Source organism: Silene latifolia, chromosome 9 (assembly GCF_048544455.1).
Source record: "Silene latifolia isolate original U9 population chromosome 9, ASM4854445v1, whole genome shotgun sequence".
In the NCBI taxonomy this organism is placed as follows: domain Eukaryota; kingdom Viridiplantae; phylum Streptophyta; class Magnoliopsida; order Caryophyllales; family Caryophyllaceae; genus Silene; species Silene latifolia.
This window is the reverse complement of record NC_133534.1, coordinates 194,369,656-194,396,413: the sequence shown is the minus strand read 5'-3', so window position 1 is coordinate 194,396,413 and position 26,758 is coordinate 194,369,656. Positions and strand designations below refer to the sequence as shown.

Here is a 26,758-nt window from a genome sequence, read left to right as displayed (position 1 = left end):
TAATTTCAGCCCTGTCAAATACAACATTTTGTGCCATGTGGTAAGTTTATAAGTTACCAGGAAACCAAAAGAGGCATAGAAGCCTTTCCTGAACAGATTAAAGCAAATTGGAGCTTCAATCACCAAAGTCAGTCAGGGGCATCCAAAAGTTGGCCCCTGGCAGGAAAGGTTACAGTAGTGGTCAGATTCTTATCCAGGCCCTCAGAAACATGCAAAGCTTTCTAAAACCCGAGTACGAAGCTCTCATAACAGGGTTCAGGCAAACTTGACCAGGACATACATAATGGATATTATGGCAACCACAAAGGAGGAAGAAGCATGGCTAGCAAAGTGCTCAAGACTGACTATTATTAGCCAACCCTGAGGGCCAATTGCCTGGATTACATCACAAAATATGAAGCCTGCCAAAAGCATGCTCCAATCATTCAACAAATATCAGAATTACTGCACTCAATCTCCGCACCCTCGGCAAGCTTGAATCCTGAAAAATTGTTTCTGCTCAATATATTCATTTATCAATTTTCTATAATATGCATAAACAAATGTTCAGGATTGAGGGCCACTCCCTTAGCATGTATAGCACTCGATCGTGCCTGAATGTAATTGGTTACCAACACCAAAACGACATAATCAAAGCCCTCCAGTCAGGCTAAGAATAATAAGCCCTCCAGCCATGCAAAAATCCTTTTATACGGGGACGAAGGTGAAATATCCTGGCAACTCGTACAAAGCCCTCCAGACAGGCATAATCAAAGCCCTCTAGTCAGGCTAAGGATAATAAGCCCTCCAACCAGGCAAAAATCCTTTTATACGGGGACGAAGGTGAAAGATCCTGGCAACTCGTACAAAGCCCTCCAGACAGGCATAATCAAAGCCCTCTAGTCAGGCTAAGGATAATAAGCCCTCCAGCCAGGCAAAAATCCTTTTATACGAGGATGAAGGTGAAATATCCTGATAACTCGTACAAAGCCCTCCAGACAGGCATAATCAAAGCCCTCCAGTCAGACTGAGGATCATAAGCCCTCCAGACAGGCAAATATCCTTTCAAAAGTACAACTATCGAAAAACAAACAAAAACAGGTGTAACCTTTGCAGCCATTTTTCAAATTTTTGCACGATATGAAATATACATCATACAAATCGTACAGGATATAAAAAACAAATTTGTCCCCAGGACAGGAACAACATTCATAAACCAACAGAATACGATAAATATTCTCTGGACATAATTCATATTTACTAACCCTTACCCTCTTGGGGCAAAGGCACAAAAGGTTAATTGTTCTACCAAAGATATTCTCCTTGGTTGGGCAAAACACCACAAGAAACTGTTTAACATTTCTGCCAATGACATCCCTCCTGCCAGGGTCAAACATTATCACCAATCAGAAATTGTTGCTCGCCTGACCGGGCACCAGAATTCTTCTTTTCTCATGAAGGACATCAGCCTCCATCAGCTTAGGATCCCAGGTGTTCACTTTGCTTAACATGATGTCTACCAAGAATGTCATACGAAATGTACCGCTGACATAATAAAGTACCAAGGAAATACAAGATTAATTGAGGAAAATCATCTAGGACGAGTGCTGCAGAAATATTCCAGAACTAATGTCTTCACTCAAAAGGTGTCCTGAAAAGTTGTAGCATTATTTATCTTCATCAGCAATGGGGCATCCTACATAACATATTGCTCAAAGGTTGTCTTATACTCATCGTCATGTCCTGAAGTGGAGAACGTCGTCTTAACTTATTTGCCAGGCTTCTAAAATCAGGGTATATATCATTAAGCTACATCTTTCCTGACTTGACAAAAGCTTCAGGAGTAATTTCAACATACTTACAACAAGAAATATATCACCGATTGCTTGATTATTTCCACCAGGTTTACTCTTTCCTAGACTTTATTTCACTCTCTTATTTTTCTCTTATAATCTGCACTTATCAGGAGTCATCATTCACGTACAGACAGAGCGCATGAATAATCTAAATTTTGTTTACGACTATCTAAATGCTAGTACAAAAAATATTGCAGGGATATTGATTCATGCACACTTGGTAAATACACTTGATCAAGTTACAAACATTGTCGATTTGCACTTTACTCTAATTTTTTCTACCATATAGTGGGGCAAAAACAAACCCTACCAACTGTATGCAGGTTAGAAAGAACCCTTAGACGCGTAAGAAAGCGGTTATTTTTTCATATCTGGCCTGACCCAGCGCAGTGAAGAAACATTAAGTCAGGAATATGTACAACTGCATGATCCAAGCTTTGTCTATGATTGGAATGAAGTTATCTCCTTATTATTGGCTTGAACCACAAATAAATAACGAGATAAGGGGCAATTGTTGAGCCTGATATTTTACACTGCCGTCAGGCTAGAATTCAGCCTCAGCAGTAACGTTCAGGCAAGTTCAACGTAGCAGTCAAGACAAGGAGTCAGGCCAGAAAACTATATCAGGCGGACAGGGCATCATACTGAAAATACTGATCAGGGTACAACTCAGGTCAGGCCTTATTATAAGTCAGCACAATACAACAGGCATTTTCAGGGTACGGCAGTACATCAGGCATTGTCAGGGTACATCAGTACAGCAGGTATTGTCAGGGTCGATACATACCCAAGCCTTGATTCCCGTGTGTATTTCTTGTCCTGATTGTGTCACAAGACTTCAACTGCTATTAGTAATGCTATGTATTGTCTCAAGTTGGGAATTTCGCCTTAAAAATTTGCCCAAATATTGGATTTCCATGTGTGAAAAATTGGCTTGATTATGCTATAAGACTACCTTCTTTATTAGTAAAGCCATGCATCGTGTGACACCCTCAAAAAAATCGCGGAAAAATTAAACACGTAATTTCTAAATAAAAACTGCATGGATATGTTTGTAATAGGTTCATTATAGTAAAAACCTGTAATTTTTAAAACCTGAACCTGTTATAAAGATATCCAATTGGAAGGTGTCAAAACATGCAAGGTTTAAACAAACTTATTTACGTAACCACCGCTAAAAATAGCGGAATACAAAATGATACAAACCAAATGTACAGAGGGAGACATGTGTCCCTAAAAAGTGTGACATACGTGTCACTAAAAAATGGGAACCAATCTAGGTTCCAAGGTTTCTTTGCTCGCTAGCTCGTCCGTGTACCCCATATAAGCATCACCTACCTGTCAATCGCATTTTATACAAACACGAAAGCCACAGTCAGTGGGGAGTAACTCTGAGTCCTCCTAGCCACGAAATGTCAAGTTAATATAACATGAAAGCATATAAATATGAGCAAATATAATACATAGCCCATATAAAGGCTCAACAATAAAGCTTTTCATGAAAAACATTCAATATAAACAACATATAGTCCTAGCATGTGAATACTAGACCAACTCAAGCTACACTATCATGTGAGTCAAATAACACACGGGAATCCAAACTCTATCAACCATAGCCGGCTTGCATCTCACCTTCTATGATTCATAGAATCATCAAACAAGAAAGGGCAATATATCTAAAGACAGGCATAAGTTCCTAGTACAGTCAATAGTCACTTTGTAACTCGAGTCTATACCACGAGGTAGGGAAACTAGTATTTTGGCTCAGAGGTTACATTTAAAACATGGCCAAGATAAGACTCAACCCTAATCCTAGACTGCGCAGACCTAGAGAAATGCGGATAAAACCACCGCACCCAAGACTCATGATAAAACCACATGAGTACCCTAAGGAGTCCACCAAAGGGTTGGCTAGTACTTAAGCTGACCATCTACTCACAAAATAGGCAGAAAGGTCATGCCCCAGCTTGGATATAAACCCACCAAGCCAGGAACACAAAGGCTATTAAGCCGTGAACATACACTCGTCAAAGACTATAATGACTTATCTATGACAATAACTGAAAATACTCACTTAAGACCTCGTCCCAAGTGAATACTTTAGCCAACTTAACAATAAAAAGGGCAAAAAGTCCAAACTTGTAAATATAAATGATCACAAGCTAGCATATGGAAGGCTACACAAGAATATAATCCAATGACATTCCAACAATACAATCCAATATGGCCAAGGTACCAAGTTTCCAAAATATGAATTATAAATATCAAGGCATTAATATATAGCATCCAATTACAACCAAAGTCATCCACTGTTATCTAAACTTACCGCAAAGAAAAATCCCCGACCCAAGTCCCGCGACGGGTCATTAGTCAAATCAGGGTTGACCGGTTTAAACCTAATTTGACCAAACTCATTCGGTCATATTGGCCCAGCTCAGAGTCTTGGTTCATTTTGACTCAAATCACATAATTCAACATAATACAAATCATGTGAAAATTATCAACATAAGGGAAAATTATTCTAACTTATAAACTAACCCATTTCCAACAATTTCTCCTACTAATAAAAATTACTAATACGCCAAAATGTAAGCATTGTTCAAATGTACAAATGACAACTACAAAACATCAAACAAAAGCTCAAACATACAATCCGAACAACGGCCAAACCCGGCCACACACACGGCTACACACACACGGCCACACCCACGCCACATACACACACCACACACGGCACACACACGGCCTGTGGGGCCTGCTCACGGCCTGATTTGGGGCTGTTTTGGGCTGTTTTGGGCAGCCCTACGGTCTCCTTCCTTCTCCATCCAAAACCCGTCTCAACAATGTTACAAAACCATTCCAACAACACACAACCATTAACAATTCAATTCAACACTACCAACATATGAATTATACCCCATAATAATCATACTTTAACAAATATATTCATATAAAATAAATTTAACAAATTAACAACCACATAAATATCCAACACACAAAAAATGTGACATATATCGCCGAGTAACTCGGAATAGTTACCTTAAGCTAGAAAAAGGCAAATAACTTGAGAAAACCCTAAAAACAGTAGCTACCCATCATCCTCTACTATATAGAAGTCCCTTATATCATCCTCATAATCTTCACCTATTAAAAACAACAAAAACACAATAATAATTACTAAAACCGAAATTATGCCCAAAATCATCTTAAATCGACATAATGAAAACTGAAATTAAAACATACTAGGATGTAGATCTTGAAGAGAGGATTCCTAAAATATAAATTTTGCGAAAATCGGACTAGAAACGAAGAAGTTATGATGAAATTACGATTGTAAGTTTATTTGATTTTTTTTTTGTGGATTTTCGGAAGAACAAAGATCAAGAGGAACAAAAAAAAAATGAAACCCTAGGAAGAATGGGAAGGGCCGGATGCCTCATGGGGGGCTAGGGTCTATTTTTTTTTACTCGGTTTTGATTCGTTTTGACGGAAATTCAAATTATTCGTCAAACGCGATTTTCGAAAACGCTAAAGTTTTTAAACACGACTTTACTAGAAAATTAAGTACCCCTATGCCCTATATCCTAACTCATTTACCCAACGACCGTAAGAAATAGAAAATCCCATGTTTACGACTTTTCATCGAAATAACCTTTTATTAAAGAAAAGGTTCAAATATAGTTTAAATTACTTTTAAACATTTCCAAACTATCAAAAATAATTATATTACTTCAAAATAAAATAAAATTATATTTTATCGAATTATTATTATTTCAAATAAATTAATATTAAATTAAAGTTGATTTAAAATATTACTTTTAAAATATAATAACGGTCCAAATTTACGGGGTGTTACAATCATCCCTCCTTTTAAAAAGTTTCGTCCCCGAAACTTAAAAGAAAGAATCATTGTATATATATAAGTCCATCTTTTTAAAACAATTAAACAAAATTTTCAAGATATGAACGTATGAAAATATAAGTGTCCTTTCAATGGAACGGAGATACTCTTGGCGATCACTCAAGAACATCAATATTCCAATTCAAAGACATAAAAATACATTTTTACACCAACAAATGATATAACTAATTATCGACGCGTCTACAATAACAAGCTTTAACACTAATTGACGTTAAAACCAGTGAAAAACATTAAAATATTTTCAAAACCTTTAGTTCAAATTTTTTTTATAATAAGGGTAATAACTCCATTAGCTATAGCTAAACCCTAATTACGGTTTCTAAACACTAAGCAAAGACTATTAACGCGGGGAATATGTAAGAAAAAGGAATAACCTCACGAGAAAAGTTCGGGATATTTAGCTAACATAGAAGCTTCAGGTTCCCAAGTTTCTTCTTCGACATTTCCACAACGCCAAAGAACACGAACTAGGGGCACAATTTTGCTCCTGAGTTGCTTGTTTGCTCTTTCAAGGATCCGGATTGGCCTTTCTTCCAAAGTCAAGCTAGGCTCTAAATCTGGAATTTCCTCTTGAATGACATGGCTCGGATCACTAATGTACTTCCTCAACTGAGATACATGGAAGACACTATGAACCTTGCTCAAATTCGGAGGCAACTCCAAACGGTAAGCAACGGGACCAATCTTTTCAATCACACGGAAAGGTCCAATGTATTTGGGACTTAGCTTCCCTTTTACACCAAACCGCTTCACCCCTTTCATAGGTGATACTTTAAGGAACACTCGATCATCAACCTCAAAAGAAAGTGGTCGACGACGGACATCAGCATAAGATTTCGTCGATCTTGAGCGGCTTTCTTGCGCTCTCTAATGATCTCAACCGATTGACGGTCTCGATCACCAAATCGGGTCCTAACACATGAGCATTTTGGACTTGATCCCAACAAACGGGAGTACGACATTTCCTACCATACAAATCTTCATAAGGTGACATTTTAATAGAGGCCTGATAGCTATTGTTGTAGGAGAATTCAACAAGAGGTAAACATTTCTCCCAAGAAGTATGGAAATCTAAGGCACAAGCTCGGAGAAGATCCTCTAATGTCCGGATAGTTCTTTCGATCTGTCCGTCCGTAGCGGCATGAAAAGCGGTACTCATTAGTAGCTTACTACCCATGGCTTCTTGTAAAGCGATCCGAAACGAGAACAGAATCTAGGGTCTCGGTCTGAAACTATATCTTTAGGAACTCCATGGTAGCGTACTATCTCTTTCACGTAGGCACCAGCTAAAACATTTAAATTCCATGTCTCCTTGATAGGTATAAATCTAGCACATTTGGTCAGTCGATCTACAACCACCCATACAGCATCCTTTCCACCAGCAGTCCTAGGTAAAGCCATCACAAAGTCCATGGCAATGGACTCCCATTTCCAAAGAGGAACATCCAAAGGTTGTAGCAAACCTCCGGCTTCGATGCTCAATTTTCACTTTCTGGCAGGTAAGACATTTGTTAACATAATCTAGGACATCAATCTTCATTCTAGGCCACCAAAACTGTAATCTCAAGTCTTTATACATCTTGTCACCACCAGGATGAATAGAATAAGGAGAAAGATGAGCCTCATCAAGGATCCTCTTTCTTAACTCAAATACATTCGGAATATACATCCTACCATGGTAACGAAGGTATCCATCATTATCCACCACACAATCCTTAGCTTGCCCAAGTTGGATTTTTGCTTGAATGGACTTGAAAGTAGCATCTTCAGGTAGGCAAGTACGGATCTCACGGTAAAAATCAGGTTCTGCACTCAAAGCACTAAGATGATCAAAACCCTTCTCAACAAGGCTTATCCCTAACTTTTGAAATTCTACGATAAATTCATGAGGTAATTCATGGATAGTGTTCAAAGAGTGACAAGTCTTCCTACTCAAAGCATCGGCCACCACATTTGCTTTTCCTTCATGATAAATCAACTCAAAGATCATAATCATTCACTAACTCTAGCCATCTTCTTTGCCTCATATTCAACTCTTTATGGGTAAAGATACACTTCAAACTTTTATGGTCGGTATAAATTCGGCAATGAACTCCAATAAGGTAATGTCTCCATGTCTTCAAGGCATGCACCACCGCAGCTAACTCAAGATCATGAGTATGATAATTCACCTCGTGAACTCTCAAATTGTCGAGAGGCATAAGCAATAACCTTTCGATTTTGCATTAAGACACAACCTAAACCATATTTTGAAGCATCACAATAAACATCATAGTCCACACCATCCTCGGGTAAGGTCAACACCGGAGCAAAGAGTCAACCTAGTCTTCAATTCCAAGAAAGCATTCTCACATTCATCGGTCCACACAAACTTAGACTCTTTCTTCAACAATTGAGTCATCGGTCTAGCTATCTTAGAAAAATCTTTCACAAATCGACGGTAATAACCCGCCAAACCAAGGAAACTTGAATCTCGGACACATTTTTCGGACTCTTCCAATCAACAACGGCTTCAATTTTGGCAGGATCTACCATAATACCATCTTTGGATATGACATGTCCAAGAAAAGCTACTTGATGTAACCAAAATTCACATTTAGAGAACTTAGCAAACCACTTTTGACGACGTAGAATGTCTAAGATGATACGAAGGTCTTTGACATGATCTTTATCATTCTTTGAGAAAATTAAAATACCATCAATGAATACCACAACACATTTATCGAGGTACTCACCAAAGGTACGATTCATTTGATCCATGAAGATAGCAGGAGCATTAGTCAATCCGAAAGGCATTACTTTAAATTCAAAATGTCTATATCTCGTGCTAAAGGCAGTTTTAAGAATATCGGATTCACGAACTGGAATTTGATGATAACCCGATCTAAGATCAATCTTGGAAAAAGTAGAAGCACCACGTAATTGGTCAAAGAGATCATCAATTCGTGGAAGAGGATATTTGTTCATAACTGTCACACGATTAAGTTCACGATAATCGATACAAAGTCGCATAGATCCATCCTTTTACTTTACAAAGAGAACGGAAGAACCCCAAGGAGAAGCACTAGGCCTAATAAAGCCTTTCTCAATCAAGTCATCAAGTTGGATTCTCAACTCTTTCAATTCGGAAGGAGCCATACAATATGGAGCTTTAGCAATTGGTCCAGTTCCAGGAACTAGATCAATGGAAAATTCAACATCTCTTTCAGGAGGAATTCCAGGTAATTCATCGGGAAAAACATCTGGATATTCACAAACAATAGGAACATCCTTCAAAGGAGGAAGAGAAGAATCAGAAGTAGTCACTACGCATAGAAAAGCTTGATGACCCTTCTTCAAAGCATTCACCATTTTCATGGCTGAGATTAATTTCACACTAGCTTACTTTCTAACTCCTTGATAAGATACGCGAGTACCCAAAGGACTTTTAAGAATAATCTTTTGATCTCGGCATTCGAATCGAGCATGATAAGTAAATAACCAATCCAAGCCCAGAATAACATCAAATTCTTCAAGTGGGAATCGAAAGAGATTAGCCGGAAAAATAGATCCCGATATTGATATAGGAACATTGGAATAGATATTAGAACAAGAAAAGATGTCACCGGAAGGTAAAGATATATCAGTGCTTTCACCAAGTGAAGATTGAAGAGGTAATTTGTCGGAGAGTTTCATCGATATAAATGACAAAGAAGCACCGGTATCGAATAAAACTAAACAAGGAACTTCAAATATTAAGAACGTACCAGTGACTATATCTGGGTGTGCCTCAGCCTCAGCACGGCTCATCAAGAAAATACGACCTCTCGGTCTCTCAGGAATAGCAGGTGTAGTAGCAACAACAGTCTTCTTCGCAGGACATACATTAGCCTTATGTCCAGGCTTGTTGCAGGAGAAACATATAATAGGCCTATCCCTATCAAAGCAACCGACTCCGGGATGTGCTGGCTTCTTACATTGGTAGCATACACGATCCTTAAGACCTTTGTTGTTGCTAGGAGATAGATTACGATCACCTTGATTTGCTTGACCACTCGGAACAAACCTTCTCTTGTTAGGATAAGAAGGGGTAGAAGGAGAAACATAAGGCCTAGAAGGAACAACGTAAGGCCTAGAAGTAGGATAGAATGGCCTCTTGCCAAGAGAAGTACTAGTAGTACTAGTAGTATGAGCCTCTTCATCGATAGCCCGTAAAGTACTCTCAGCCCATAAGGCATCATCATAGATCGAGACAAAGGATGTAGAATCTCTACGAATCATACTCTTAAGCTTTGGAGTAAGCTTTTCAAGATAAAAGAAAGCTTTTTCGTCTTCACTTTTGACAAGTCTTGTGGCATAGTGAGAAAGTTCATTGAATTTGTCGGTAAAGGCTTGAACAGAAAGATTTCCCTGCTTCAATTCCATGAACTCTTTAAGTCTTTGTTGTTTCAGCTCTTTTGGATAGAATCTAGTTTCAACTAGATCCTTAAAGCGATCCCAACCAAAGCCAGGCTCAAGAATAGAAGTAGGACCAGTCATAGACCACCATCTATCCGCTTCTTTCACAAGAAAATGAGAAGCCAATTTCACCTTGTCTCCTTCACGAACTTCATACAAGGCAAAACTCTTCTCCAATTCACGGAACCATTCAGTGAGTGCCACTGGATCTACTTCACCACCATACGTCTTAGTATTGTTTCGAGTTAATTAATTTGCCACCCAAGTATAAGTGCCAAGGGCACCTTCTGGAGGCGGGGAAGGAAGAGGAGCAGGAACAGGCTGATTTTGTTGATTCTGAAGAATCTGAGTGAGAGCTTGTAGGATTGCATTATCTACAGCTTTTCTTGGAGGAGCCATCTTGCAAAAGAAGACATTTTCTTATTTAATAAAGGCTTACTTAACAAATAGCAATCACAAAGAGACTACAACATAAGATCCTAAATCTACCCATCCTACCCGTCTCTCAAGTTTATTATTTTAAGGTCAAGTTATTTATAGTAGGGTGCACAAACGTGCGTCGGGAGCAAATAAGCTCTGATACCAACTGTGACACCCTCAAAAAAATCGCAGAAAAATTAAACACGTAATTTCTAAATAAAAACTGCATGGATATGTTTGTAATAGGTTCATTATAGTAAAAACCTGTAATTTTTAAAACCTGAACCTGTTATAAAGATATCCAATTGGAAGGTGTCAAAACATGCAAGGTTTAAACAAACTTATTTACATAACCACCGCTAAAAATAGCGGAATACAAAATGATACAAACCAAATGTACAGAGGGAGACATGTGTCCCTAAAAAGTGTGACATACGTGTCACTACAAAATGGGAACCAATCTAGGTTCCAAGGTTTCTTTGCTCGCTAGCTCGTCCGTGTACCCCATATAAGCATCACCTACCTGTCAATCACATTTTATACAAACACGAAAGCCACAGTCAGTGGGGAGTAACGCCGAGTCCTCCCAGCCACGAAATGTCAAGTTAATATAACATGAAAGCATATAAATATGAGCAAATATAATACATAGCCCATATAAAGGCTAAACAATCAAGCTTTTCATGAAAAACATTCAATATAAACAACATATAGTCCTAGCATGTGAATACTAGACCAACTCAAGCTACACTATCATGTGAGTCAAATAACACACGGGAATCCAAACTCTATCAACCATAGCCGGCTTGCATCTCACCTTCTATGATTCATAGAATCATCAAACAAGAAAGGGCAATATATCTAGAGACAGGCATAAGTTCCTAGTACAGTCAATAGTCACTTTGTAACTCGAGTCTATACCACGAGGTAGGGAAGCTAGTATTTTGGCTCAGAGGTTACATTTAAAACATGGCCATGATACGACTCAACCCTAATCCTAGACTGCGCAGACCTAGAGAAATGCGGATAAAACCACCGCACCCAAGACTCATGATAAAACCACATGAGTACCATAAGGAGTCCACCAAAGGGTTGGCTAGTACTTAAGCTGACCATCTACTCACAAAATAGGCAGAAAGGTCATGCCCCAGCTTGGATATAAACCCACCAAGCCAGGAACACAAAGGCTATTAAGCCGTGAACATACACTCGTCAAAGACTATAATGACCTATCTATGACAATAACTGAAAATACTCACTTAAGACCTCGTCCCAAGTGAATACTTTAGCCAACTTAACAATAAAAAGGGTAAAAAGTCCAAACTTGTAAATATAAATGATCACAAGCTAGCATATGGAAGGCTACACAAGAATATAATCCAATGACATTCCAACAATACAATCCAATATGGCCAAGGTACCAAGTTTCCAAAATATGAATTATAAATATCAAGGCATTAATATATAGCATCCAATTACAACCAAAGTCATCCACTGTTATCTAAACTTACCGCAAAGACAAATCCCCGACCCAAGTCCCGCGACGGGTCATTGGTCAAATCAGGGCTGACCGGTTTAACCCTAATTTGACCAAACTCATTCGGTCATATTGGCCCAGCTCAGAGTCTTGGTTCATTTTGACTCAAAGCACATAATTCAACATAATACAAATCATGTGAAAATTATCAACATAAGGGAAAATTATTCTAACTTATAAACTAACCCATTTCCAACAATTTTTCCTACTAATAAAAATTACTAATATGCCAAAATGTAAGCATTGTTCAAATGTACAAATGACAACTACAAAACATCAAACAAAAGCTCAAACATACAATCCGAACAACGGCCAAACTCGGCCACACACACGGCTACACACACACGGCCACACACACGGCTACACACACACGGCCACACCCACACCACATACACACACCACACACGGCACACACACGGCCTGTGGGGCCTGCTCACGGGCTGTTTTGGGCAGCCCTACTGTAATACTCCGTATTTATGAGTCTTGGGGTACTCTATCGAGTAGGCCTTACTCTATCGAGTAAGGGAGTTTTGCGAAATAAAATAGTTTCTGACCTGTTGGGTACTCGATCGAGTAACTAGGGTACTCGATCGAGTAAGGGGGCACTCGATCGAGTACCTTAGCTACTCGATCGAGTAGCCGGTTTACGGGGGCTGTTTTGTCGGGTTTTTTTAATAATGCGATTAAAGTATAAAACACTTCCGTCATTGTTTCCAAATCACTTTTCCAAAACCTAATCACTGTGAGAAGAGAAAGCAAACTACGTTCATCACCTTAATCGCATTGTTGACAAATCCCGGAGCTTGAGAGGTCGGATTCCATCGTTCTTTATACCTTTGTGATCCTTGCGTCGAGGGTAAGATCTGCATACCAATTTTATAGTATTTCGTCAAGTTTCGTTAAATCCTAATTTTGGGATTGGGGGTTTTTATGATTTGTTAAGGTTAGATTGTGATTATGTGATTATGTGATAGGAGAAGGATTTGTAAAGAAGAGGTTTTGAGACAGCTGCTAGATCGTCTGATGATTGTGTTGCTTTCCAGGTAGGATTTCCTACTCAGTATTAGTCCCATAATGGGATGATTGTTGATGTGTTGAGATTGATTGTATTATATAGTAATTGTATTGTGACGGCTACGGTTGCGTTGTGATTGTATATTGTTGATTGATTCAGACGGTTGTTGATATTGTATTGTGATCGCTGATTGTTTGTCTCTGGTTCTCGAGATGCGTTCTCGGCTGAGTGGAGTCACTTGCGGGAGTGGCTTCACGCCCTAGTTTCGCCCTTCGTGGAACCCGCCACGGAAGGGGATGTGCACATTAATGGAAAGGGTTATCGCTCGATATGATGAGCGGGGATTTGGTGGGTACGGCTGCGGTCCCCCACTGGCAGGGCTGGTCCAGTGGACAGTCGGTGATTGAGATTGTTGGGATTGGTGTGGTTGTTTGTGTGTGTGTGACGGTTAAGCTGTCTGTTTATTGGATTGTTGATATATATGTAAATTGTGTGATTAGTACTGACCCCGTTTAAATGTTTTAAAAACTGTGGTGATCCATTCGGGGGTGGTGAGCAGTTGCTTGGCAGGTATATCTTGGATACGCGTGGGATCTAGCTGGGGATGGAGTCATCACATATCAGAGTCTTTAGTCTTCCGCTGTGTTTATCGGAACAGTTCCTTTCAGTTGGTTTATAGTTTGAGAACAGTTGTATTTTGCTTACAGTTGGTTTGGTAATGTAATCACTTAAACTTATTTAATAAAGTATGTTTCTCCATTGTCTTATGATTATCATGCCTCGGGTAACCGAGATGGTAGCATCCTTATACCTGAGTGGTCCTGGTAAGGCACTTGGAGTATGGGGGTGTTACACCTACGGTCTCCTTCCTTCTCCATCCAAAACCCGTCTCAACAATGTTACAAAACCATTCCAACAACACACAACCATTAACAATTCAATTCAACACTACCAACATATGAATTATACCTCATAATAACCATACTTTAACAAATATATTCATATAAAATAAATTTAACATATTAACAACCACATAAACATCCAACACACAAAAAATGTGACATATATCGCCGAGTAACACGGAATAGTTACCTTAAGCTAGAAAAAGGCAAATAACCCTTGAGAAAACCCAAAAAACAGTAGCTACCCATCATCCTCTACTATATAGGAGTCCCCTATATCATCCTCATAATCTTCACCTATTAAAAACAACAAAAACACAATAATAATTACTAAAACCGAAATTATGCCCAAAATCATCTTAAATCGACATAATGAAAACTGAAATTAAAACATACTAGGTTGTAGATCTTGACGAGAGAATTCCGAAAATATAAATTTTGCGAAAATCGGACTAGAATCGAAGAAGTTATGATGAAATTATGATTGTAAGTTTATTTGATTTTTTTTTTGTGGATTTTCGGAAGAACAAAGATCAAGAGGAACAAAATAAAAAAAAATGAAACCCTAGGAAGAATGGGGAGGGCCGGATGCCTCATGGGGGGCTAGGGTCTATTTTTTTTTTTTACTCGGTTTAGATTCGTTTTGACGGAAATTCAAATTATTCGTCAAACGCGATTTTCGAAAACGCTAAAGTTTTTAAACACGAGTTTACTAGAAAATTAAGTACCCCTATGCCCTATATCCTAACTCATTTACCCAACGACCGAAAGAAATAGAAAATCCCATGTTTACGACTTTTCATCGAAATAACCTTTTATTAAAGAAAAGGTTCAAATATAGTTTAAATTACTTTTAAACATTTCCAAACTATCAAAAATAATTATATTACTTCAAAATAAATTAAAATTTTATTTTATCGAATTATTATTATTTCAAATAAATTAATATTAAATTAAAGTTGATTTAAAATATTACTTTTAAAATATAATAACGGTCCAAATTTACAGGGTGTTACACATCGTCTTCAAACGAAAATTTCGCCTAGAAAATTTGACTCAATTTTTCGAAATCCACTATGACCATGACCAAATTTGATTCCTTGTTTTATCTTAAACTTGGCTAAACGGTGTTTTAAGACAATAATCCTTATACGTATCACTATAATAACATGGTTTAAATCCAAATTCTTCATTTTAAAAGTGGACCAAATTCTTTTTGAGATTTCATGTGTACATCACTAAATTTTGTTTTTTATATTTAAAACTGTGGACGCAGCCACCCGCGCGTTGGTTTTGAGGCGGCGACACTTCTCCCACGGAACTCCGACGCGAGGCCAAAGCACGTCATGCCATTACCGATTTGAAAGGCATTGAAATTGGTGAAATGTTTGACAAGCCTGCTTTTGTGGAGTCGCCACCAATGTTTCTGGAAAATTGGAACCGTTCGAATACTTCGCGCCATGTTAAGAGACAAAGTAGTGACATGAACACTATAAAATTCGTTACCCTTAGTATTTTATGTCTAGAATGACTCTCGCGATGCCAATGAACATGGATGTTCACATAGATCTTGAGTAAGGGGCGAGGGTACGTATTAAGAAGCTCGTTAATTTGAACACCTAATCCCGCCCGCCTCGATAGCGGCCTCTACTAATGATCAGGGAAGTTGTTTATACTTGATATGTTGTCAATTGTATGCATGCAATGCAACATCAAGTAGGTTAATCCTAGCATGTGAATTTAGACTAAGTCGGTGAACAAACAATTTAACAATTAATTGAGTCGAAGTTGGAGTTAGATTAATTACATGTGAAAAAGCCAGATAAATAAATCATACAACATAATATGAAATATTACAAATTACAAAGAAATAAATTACAAGTGAGAAACGATATGTCATAAACATGGCAAAAGATTTTAGGAAAGAAATAAAAGAGATAAAAGTAAATAAAAGAAATAAGGAAATTAAAAGAAATAGGAAATAAACTAAATTAGGAAAATAAAAATAAAGAATTAAAAATTAAATAGAAAATATGGAAAATATGAATTATGGAAAATATGTTGAATTATGGTGATAATATGAATAATAGTCGATTAGAAACCTAATTAGAAAGCCTACGTCAAAACGAGAAAGAGTTCAGAGACAGAAACCAACCCAGAACAGACGCAGCAACAATTGCGTCCTCTGGAAGAGACGCATCACTTGTTGCGACTGTTCTTGAGCTAGGTTCTGACTGTAAAAGTCAGACCCGCGGGTTAGTTATTGTTCGTTGGTTAATTTACATTGATTATTGAAGTATGACTCCAATAGAAGTGCTTTAGTATGTTTATGTACAAAAGACGAATTCTAAAGACCCGATATGGAAGAATCGAACCTTTAAAATCCGGGTTTGAATTAAGCAACGAAAAACCGTAGATATTGATTATAAGGGATTTAAGTCGCAAGTTATTAAAAACAGATTTTCTAAAATAAATAGAAACAGAAACTCGAAAAGGTTTGGAGAAATAAAGAAGAAAAAACGGAAAAAATGGAAAAAAGACGAAACAACAGAATCCCGAGGAAGAAGAAGAATAGCATTGACTAAAAGCAGCCTCTGGAAGAGGCACAGCAGATGCTGCGACCTTTCCAGATGGCGCATCTGTCAGTGCGATTCTTCCCCACGTCGTTTCTCACCTGTTTTGAAAAATAGGTTTGAAAAGATTATTTTAAAGACGGTTTGAACCAAGTTTATAACATAAATTCTTACAAAAATTATGATACAGAAATAAAAGAAGATTAAAGTGGGATATTACACCCTCAGACTTACATGTTAGCGTCACGAGGTTTAACTAAATCGGCTTTTAGTGGTAACTCGACTCTATGTATGCAAATATGAAAGTGCCCTTGAAAAAGGATTTTAAACATTGATTAATTGATTGTGTAGTAGTCAAATTGGTCGGTTTATGTAGCGTGACTGGTACCCAGAATGATCTGGGCTAACGTGGTCGCGTAGTGCAAGCACGTAGGCGTCAAAAAGCAAGAGCGCGGTCTTAGAATGAAAAGTGAGAAGAGAAGGGCGGACACTCGCGTGAGAAATATGTGAGGCGGAGGCCTCTATTTATACTAATCACGAGAGGTGGTGTTTAGGAAAGGGATATGGAAGGAAAGATCTGGAAACAACCGACTTAAGTCGAAACTCGGAAACTTGGACAAAAAGAAAGCCTTGAGAAAAGGCGCAGTAAGAGCTGCGCTCCTCAAAAGGGGCACATCATTTGGTGCGTCCTTTCTCGGCTAGTATTCTTCTACGCAAGAAAACGCGTTTGACGGCCTGTTGTATTTTAGGCATAACGTTTTCTACAAGATTGGCACTGAGGTGATTTCGGTGGCGTTGGAAAGCTAAGAGAAAGATATAGAACTTTCTGTGAGATAGGCCAGACCCAAAAAAGTTGTTATCACCTCGTAAAATCGGCCTAAAGGCCGGGTTGTCAGTTTAGCTAAATGAAATGCACATTTTGCAATGTAAACTTAAGTTTAGCCTAAAGAAGTGACATGAGACTCAAACTGAGATATACTCCTAACATTTTATGACATACTAACCTTAGGTAGACAAACACATTGCTTTTTGACTCGCAATTGACGGGTTTAGAAAATGGAAACGATTTTTGACCCGGACTCCAAATGTACTCTAATTACTGCCAAAACGACCTTAATGAAACCAAGATGACAACCAAGGGGTAGACACAAGTGTATGAGTTATCTTTTATTAATCGACTTATGAAACATCGTAAAATCGCGACGTATACTAAACATGCGGCCCAATAAGCACTGGGTGTTTGGCGGGAGGTGCAGAAATGAGGTGTCTACAGAGACCCCACTTTGACTGAGTCTTGGACAAGGCGAAAGTCAAAGTATAGCCCTCAGGTCAATCGAAGATTACAACCTGAAGACTATGGCGACGCTAGGCGACTCAAAGGGTCCGAGCCAAGGACCTGTCGTTGGGAACATTTTAGAGTCTGTCGACTTCCGGGGTGGGTCGTTTAAAGTCCATTAGACTATGTAAGGAAGGTCTCCAGCCAAAGAAGAAATCATAACTGAGACTTCTTTCCTGAGATATTTCCGGAGCTGCGTAGGAGCTGAGGGTAAGACCTAAAAGATATGTAAGGATAATGCTAGGGTGTGGGGCCTAAGGAAAAACATCGATGGGAAGGAGGTCAAATATAAGCTCAACCTAAGGGGTAAACCAAGGTTTGGGTGTAGGAACTCTAAGGAAATGTGATCCTAAAAGATAAAAATGCTAGAAGTGTTTGAACTCTAGGGAGTTTGGGAACCTAAAAAGCTGGGTGTATGAACCTGGGTATATGAACTTAAAAGACTGGTGTATTAACCTAAAAGGAGACGGGAAAAGGAGATGGGATCTTAAAGGCTTATGAACCTAAGAGGAATTGGGATCCTAAGGTTATGTTTAGGAACTATTGGGTTAATAGTTCTTGTTTTGAATGCATGCATCCAGGCTTTCTAAGAAAAGGTGTGAGAACTTCAAAAGGATTTATGGGTTTATGAACCCAAGGACATTTGGTATGGGAGCGTTTAGGTTTACAAACCTAAGGAAGCTATTTTGGGATCTAAGAATCTAGGGGTAGGAATCCTAACAATTAAATGCAGCGATTAACAACATAGATATAATTCGCATCGAATCTAATCACCTAATCACAATTTCCTTAAAATCATGGCTCCCCTTTGTCTTAGCAAGGGAGATTAGCTATGCATAATTCTTGAGCAAACAACAATAATACATGAACTATAGGAATTCAACATAGTAGAAGTATAAAAGGAGATTCAATAATAAAGATTAAAGGGAAAGTAAGAAATACAGCAAGCAATTGATTAAGGATTAAGAGTAGAATAAAGAGTACCGACTACAAGGAGTAAAAATCCAAAGTTAGGGTTCAAGAGCAAAGGTTCTCATAGAGAAAGAGTCGAAGGAAGAAAGAAGAGGAGAAGAAGAAGAGCGCGTCCATATGACTGCCATCATATCTTATTTATCCTAATTACAAAGGTCAATCTCAAAAACAGCTCAAAGCCCGCATAAAACATATAGTCTCTCGATCAAGTGAAATGAAACAACTTGATCGAGAGGAAAACATGGCAATCCGTTCGATCAAGTAGAGATGGAGTCCGATCGAACATTGCAGAAGATAGCTATCTCGATCGAGTAAAGGCATGGCTCGATCGAGTAACTCTTAATGGATAAAGCATTCGATCGACCACTAGTAGCAGCAAAGCTGGTCGATCGAGCTATATAAGCAAGGTTGGACTCCTAGGCACCTTCCGAGGCCACTTCACGCATCTCTAAGTGACAGATTCCGAGCTCTGATTCCTTGTTCTTCAAAATGCATGCGATTAGGACAAGTTTAGGCTTTATTTTGCTCCTTTTCTAGTTCATACCTGCAATTAACAGAAGACAAACCAAAGTAGACTATTCGAGGGAATTTGTAGCTAGACGCCACGTAAATAACACAGAAATGCGTGTAAAAATGAGGTAAAAACCTTATATAAAATACACGCATCAAATCTCCCCAAACCAAACCTTTGCTTGTCCCCAAGGAAACTAAATGCAACTAACTAATGGAACGGGACTAACTAATCAGCTACAAATTATCCACCCAAATTAAACCAATTCAATGCAACAACTAACAAAGCGGCAGTAAGCAAGTGTAAACGTGTTAAGTCAATGTCTCAAACTACTGAACCGTCGACCTTGCAAGACTCATAAATATCGGACTCTCACGGGTCGATCATCACACAAATTAAGCACAGGGCGAGTATATAAGTAAGAGATAGGAAGAAGTAAAGACACTCACCTAACTCGACCTACAAGAACATGTATGCAGTCTAACATGAAGAAAGTCTCTACAACCATACATATGCATTCAAACCAACTAATGAAGAAGACACATGCCGAGGACTTACATTTGGGTAAGTGAGGTAATGGGTTAGAAGGGGCTAAAATGAATTTGGAGATGTGGAGATAATAGCCAAGCTAGCAACAACGAATCCAAATTAGAGACAATTCCCAACTTCATACTCAATATATCAATGCGAACAGTGCTAAATTGCAGCACACAACTCACTATCACCATAATATCGTCAACTCCCCATAAGATACAAATATAACATGGGAGCGTAAATCACAACATAATATATTTTTTTGCTCGTGATTTTTCGGAATCTTTTTTTTTTTTTTCAATTTCTCTTTTCTTTCAACTTTTCACAACTTTTTATTTTCATTTTTTTTCCATTCCCTTCAACATTTCCACCAACTTCTCAAATCAGATATATAACCATATTGCCATGGGACATTCCCAACAACTACTAATTACTAGCTCGGCTAGGGTAGGCAGAATTATTGATTGTAGCTATATGGGACAAAACGGGCAATTTGGCTATGGGAAACTCATGGGTAGAATGAAATAAAGGGAATCGCTTCTCCTAACATGTGTCACCAACCACATACCAAATGCATACAGGTACCAAGTAGACTGAATTCATATTTATGCAAATTGATGTTACATGCCTTATAGAGAGTACTACTCACATCCTATATGAAACTGGTCATGAATGTCACCAGTTTATCAAGCTCTAAACCTTAGAATGTAAATGTAGCTTGCCAAAATAAGAGTCAAGTCTATTCGTTCAGATAAGAGTGAAACAAAAACTAGTAGATTATGCACATTAACATGCCAACAAAATGTTAAGAATATGCAAGGTAAGGGTAAAAGGACTCAAAGTAGCGTAAAAGTTCAATGTTCCGACTCAACCTAAATGCAGAAATAAACGTGATTTTTTTTTTGAATTTTATGGAAATTTTGAATTAAAATAGCAATGCATGGGAGAATAAATAAACGTGCAAACTGAAATGCAATTAAATAACATGCAGACACAGATATGGATGCATACCTTCCCAAACTAAACCGTACAATGCCCTCACTGTACCAAAAACAGGGAAAGAAATGCAAACTGAAGAGAAAAGGAGAACGGAAGTCGGAAAACTTACAAGATGACGTAAGGGAGGGACCTCCCCAAACCGACCATGAACATGGGAGGTCGCAAGTGTCCCAATAGTATCACAGCATACGAGATATAGCAACAGGACTCGATCGAGAAGCACAGAGGGGTTCGATCGAGTGAATATGGTGCCAGAGCTGCTCGATCGAGAAGTGGGGTTTTGCAGGCTTTCGATCGAGGAGGAGAATTGTTCGATCGAAGGAAAAGAGCAGCAGAAACGTTTGATCGAGGAATAAAACCTCTCGATCGAACCATTTTCGTGTAAAACCTGCAAAACGCACTAAAGCAAGCCATGCAACTGACGAAAGTACGTACAAGTTCAACAAATGTTCGTAAAACTAGGGTCTAAGCACACAACAAAAACTAAAACAACAAGTTTAAACAAAAGTACAACAGAACAGTCCGGGTTGCCTCCCGGATAGCGCAGGTTTAAGAGGTCCCGCACGACCTTTCTAACTTCAATTAGTCAAGCGCTTCAGATTGTCGAAGCAGGACTTCAACTCGGCTATCTGCATCATTTGCTTCATGGTAGTGCTTCATATATTGGCCATTAACTTTGAACCTCTTGCCTTCGGAACTCTCTAATTCAACGGACCCAAATTTAGTGACACCAGTCACTGTATAAGGGCCACTCCACCTGGACTTCAGCTTTCCAGGAAATAAGCGCAGTGGACCATTAAATAGTAGCACCTTCTGTCCGACATGAAATTCTCGAGGTATGATCCGTTTGTCGTGCCATCTCTTCGTCTTCTCTTTGTAGATGCGTGGGCTAGCATAGGCGTTAAGCCTAAACTCCTCCAGTTCATCCAGCTGCAATAAACGGTTCTGACCACACAACTTAGGATCAAAGTTTAGTTCACGAATAGCCCACCACGCCTTACACTCTAACTCAACAGGTAAATGACATGACTTTCCATAAACTAACCGATATGGTGATGCACCAATCGGTGTTTTAAAGGTAGTCCGGTAAGCCCATAATGTGTCCTCAAGGTTTAGACTCCAATCCTTCCGTGATTTAGAAACTACCTTAGCCAAAATCTCTTTTATTTCCCTATTAGAGACCTCAACTTGCCCACTAGTTTGGGGATGATACCCCAAACCGCGCCGGTGTTGGACACCAACTTTAGACAAAATAGAAGTAAGTTTCTTTTCTTTAAAATGCATTCCCCCATCACTAATGACGACCCTAGGGACGCCAAATCGGGGAAAAATAATCTTTTTGAACATTTTAATCATGGTCTTGGCATCAAAATTGGGTGAAGCAATCGCCTCCACCCAGTTAGACACATAATCTACGGCTACCAAGATATACCTCTTACCTTTGCTAGACGGGAAGGGTCCTTGAAAATCAATGCGCCAGACATAAAAAACCTCGACCTCTAAGATACCATTTTGTGGCATCTCATGTCTCTTAGAAATATTCCCAGAGCGTTGGCAAGCATCAAAAGCTGAAACAAACACTTTAGCATCAGCAAACAAAGTAGGCCAAGAAAGGGCAAAGTGAAGTACCTTAGCCACGGTGCGCGATGGACCGTGGTGACCACCATAAGAGGATGAATGACAACCCTCCAAGATTGCTCTAATCTCCTACTACGGAATACACCGTCTGTAGAGGCCGTCTGCACACTCCTTAAATAAATAAGGATCATCCCAGAAGTACTGCTAAGCGTTATAGAGAAAACGCTTCTTCTGCTGATAAGAAAGGTCAGGTGGCAGCTCGGCACTAACAAAATAATTAGCTAGATCTGCATACCAAGGATCATGGTTAGGATGAGAAGACATAACAGCAAATAAAGAGTCATCGGGAAAAGAATCATCAATAGGTAGGGAATCTTCTCCCTCTTGCTGCGATAGTCGTGACAGATGATCAGCTACTACGTTCTCTGCACCCTTATTATCTTTAATCTGTAAGTCAAACTCATGAAGGAGGACTATACACCTAAGCAATCTTGGTTTAGCTTCCTTCTTAGCAAGAAGGTGTCTCAGCACTACATGGTCAGTAAAAACAGTAACTTCTGACCCTATCAAATAAGAGCGAAAATTTTCTAGCGCATAAACTATTGCTAACAACTCTTTCTCAGTAGTGGTGTACTTCACTTGAGCCTCATCCAGAGTTCAGCTTGCATAGTAAATTGCATTCAAAGCTTTGTCTTTCCGCTGGCCTAGCACCGCTCCGAGTGCATAATCACTAGCATCGCACATAATCTCAAATGGCAAGTCCTAGCTGGGGGGCTGTGTGATCGATGCTGAAATCAAGGCCTGCTTTAACCTGTTAAAAGCAAAAAGACACTCTTCAGTAAATGCAAAGGGGGCATCCTTAAGCAACAGCTGTGTAAGCAGTTTAGCAATTTTTGAAAAATCCTTGATAAACCGGCGGTAAAAGCCGGCATGACAAAGGAAACTCCTCACTCCTTTAACATTAACAGGAGGAGGCAATTGCTGAATCACTTGCACCTTTGCTTTATAAACTTCAATGCCCCTGTCAGAAACTAAGTGCCCTAAGACAACTCCCTCGTTGACCATAAAGTGGCACTTCTTCAAGTTAAGCACAAGATTAACCTGAATGCAGCGCTGCAAAACTTTATTAAGGTTAGACATACAATTAGCAAAGTCACTTCCATAGACACTAAAATCATCCATAAAGACTTCCATAATAGACTCTATATACTCGGAAAATATCTCCATCATGTACCTTTAAAAGGTGGCAGGGGCATTACATAAACCAAAAGGAATCCTGCGATAAGCGAAAACACCCCGAGGACAAGTAAACGTAGTGTTTTCCTGATCGTCTGGGTGAATAGGCATCTGAAAGAACCCTGAGTATCCATCTAGATAACAGAAAAACATATGAGAAGCTAACCTTTCTACCATCCGATCAATGAAAGGAAGGGGAAAGTGATATTTCTTTGTGGCGGCATTCAGCTGTCTGTAGTCTATGCACATCTGCCAACCAGTTACCACTGTAGTAGGTATCAAGTCATTTTTTTCATTCTTGACCAGAGTTGTCCCTCCTTTCTTAGGAACTACCTGAACTGGACTCACCCACTTTGATCGACCAACAGAATAGATAATACATGCATCAAGCAGCTTCAATACCACAGCCATCACAATATCCTGCATTTTCTGGTTCAGCCGGCGCTGACCCTGTCTGCAAGGCTTGTGATCTTATTCAAGCTCAATTCTGTGCATATACATGTCAGGACTAATGCCCTTAATGTCATCCAATGAGTAACCCATGGCCTTCCTGTTTTTCTTAAGAACAGCAACAAAGCGGTCAACTGATCATCATCCAATTTAGCACTAACAATGACTGGATATTGCTCTGTATCATCTAAGAATGCATATTTAAGATGAGAAAGAAGAGGCTTACGCTCAGGTACCTTCACCTCTATGGCGCAAAGAGTATTAATCATTTGTTCCACTCTCTCTCCTTCAGCGTCGGTGAGTTCACGCTCATCTAATGCCACTTCTAGCAAATCCAACACAACGTCATTGTTCTCTGGAATCCGACCAGAGCTCATAACCAGACTCATCAACAATATCAACTGAATAACAAGTATCCTCTATCATTGGGCGAGCAAGTGTACCAGGTAAACTAAAAGTGATCGCGTCATGCCCCACTGCAAGTGTCAAACGCCCTTGTTTGACATCAATAATGGCCCCAACTGTACATAATAATGGTCTTCATAGTATAATTGGGGTCCGGGTATCCTCAGCTATGTCTAAAACAATGAAATCCACTGGTATAAAGAACCTGTCTACTTTGACAGGCACGTCCTCTAAGATACCCAAGGGTTGTCTAACAGATCTATCAGCCATCTGTAATGTGTTGTTAGTCATTTTAAGGTGACCCATATTATGTTTCTTGCAGACAGAAAGAGGTATATATGACACTGACACTGGCTCCTAAATCACAAAGAGCCTTATCAATCACTTTGTTTCCTATGGTACAGGTAATAGAGAAGCTACCCGGATCTTTCATTTTTTGTGGAGCTTTATTAAGAAGTAAATTACTAGACTCTTCCATAAATGCAACAGTCTCGAATTCACTAAGCTCTCTCTTACGCGTCAAAATGTCTTTCATAAATTTTGCGTAAGTAGGTACCTGGGTAATAAGTTCAGTAAAAGGGACGGTTATCTGAAGATTCTTGACCACGTCCACAAACCTACCGTACTTTCGCTCGACCTTATCATCTTTCAGACGTCCCGGATAAGGAACCCCGGTAGCAATAAGTGGGCCTGCAACCTTCTCTTTACCTTTATCAGAACATGACATCTCCGCAGCAGGGGAAGACGACATGGTAGCAGAATTAGGATTTGAAGTAGAACCTCCGCTGACACAGGTGTTCGATCGAGCACTATTCCCACTCGATCGAACTGTTTCTCCAGGCAACGTACTCAATCGAGGAATGTGTACCTCTCGATCGAGTTCATCAATTTCAGCATATTTCGATCGAGGGCCTGAATCACTCGATCGAACATTCTTTTTGGCCAAGTTACTCGACCGGGAAGAATGATCTCCTCGATCGAATTCGTCAATTTGGGCATCTCTCGATCGAACAGAGGTAGTGTTCGATCGAGTACTTGTGAAGGAAATATCACTCGATCGAATTGAAATATCACTCGATCTAGCTACAGGACGATGTTCAGTAGGGACATCGTTGCTTAACTCCTCAAAATCAATATCCGAGTCTCATCGCCAGCGATTCAACATTATCTTCTGGCATTTTCAGTCCGTCATAAGTAAGACCGCTTCGGAGAATTATGGCATTGATCGGGTCACATGGAGGTGCATGATTTACTTGACTTTGCGCGAATGACTGAAGTGTTAGGTTCAATATCAAGGACTTCAACTCTGCTAGTTCTACAATTATAGAGGGTGAATCAACTGGTTGTGGCATGGGTTTAGGAGGACTATAGGTACTTGTCATTGTCAAATCTTCGTATAGCTTAGAGAATGGCACTCCTTGTTTGAATTTTTGATAGGCACGGATGCGCTCCACATCTGCCATGCAAGTAATAGGGTCATGCCCCTCCGTACCGCATCTACCACAAATCACCTCCTGCTCAGTTATGGCATAAACTTGTTCATGCACACCCATAGTTTGTAAAATCTCCGGACTATCTAACCCTCCTCTGGGATTTCCATATTCAGCTATGTGCATGGCCATTTCTTCAATAAGGTGCCATCCTTGATCATCTTCAACATTTTTCTGGAACCTCCCCTTGGTCGCGTTGTCAAGAATGGCTCTCTGGTTAGGATATAACCCATTGTAGAACTGGGTACATAAAAACCAATGCTTTAAGCCATGATGAGGTACATAACAAACAAGTATCTTGAACCTAGTCCAAGCCCCATTCTCGTCTTCAGTAGGCAGTTGCTCAAATGCGGTAATTTGGCCTCTCAACGCATTAGTGCCTTGTGGTGGGAAATATCGTCTGTAGAATGTTAAAGCAAGGGAATTCCAGTCAGTAACGCCCGCAGCTTCCTTGTCCAAATCTCTCAGCCATTCCTGGGCGTCATCAGTCAAAGAAAAGGGAAAGAGAACTCCCTTGACCCTATCCTGTGTCACCCCAGCAGATAAAGGAATGGTGGAACAGTACTCTATAAATAGCTCTATGTGCTTACATGGGTCCTCGCTAGG

The 26,758-nt window shown here is 39.4% G+C and overlaps 1 protein-coding gene across 1 annotated transcript; it reads right to left on the bottom strand.

Annotated features, from left to right (window-relative positions):
- Positions 1–9,138: 9,138 nt before the first annotated feature.
- Positions 9,139–10,593, bottom strand: LOC141602065 (uncharacterized). The gene is made up of 2 exons (XM_074422375.1): positions 10,479–10,593; positions 9,139–10,403 (listed from the first exon to the last, which is right to left on the bottom strand). The coding sequence occupies exons 1-2, from the start codon at positions 10,591–10,593 to the stop codon at positions 9,139–9,141; spliced, it is 1,380 nt and encodes a 459-aa protein (XP_074278476.1).
- Positions 10,594–26,758: the final 16,165 nt, after the last annotated feature.

Excerpts from the sequence above, each read along its gene's own strand:
- LOC141602065 (XM_074422375.1), bottom strand. The coding sequence starts at position 10,593 with ATGGCTCCTCCAAGAAAAGCTGTAGATAATGCAATCCTACAAGCTCTC. Across the intron at positions 10,404-10,478 it reads TCCTTCCCCGCCTCCAGAAG|ATCCAGTGGCACTCACTGAA; the intron begins GTGCCCTTGGCA and ends GTGGTGAAGTAG.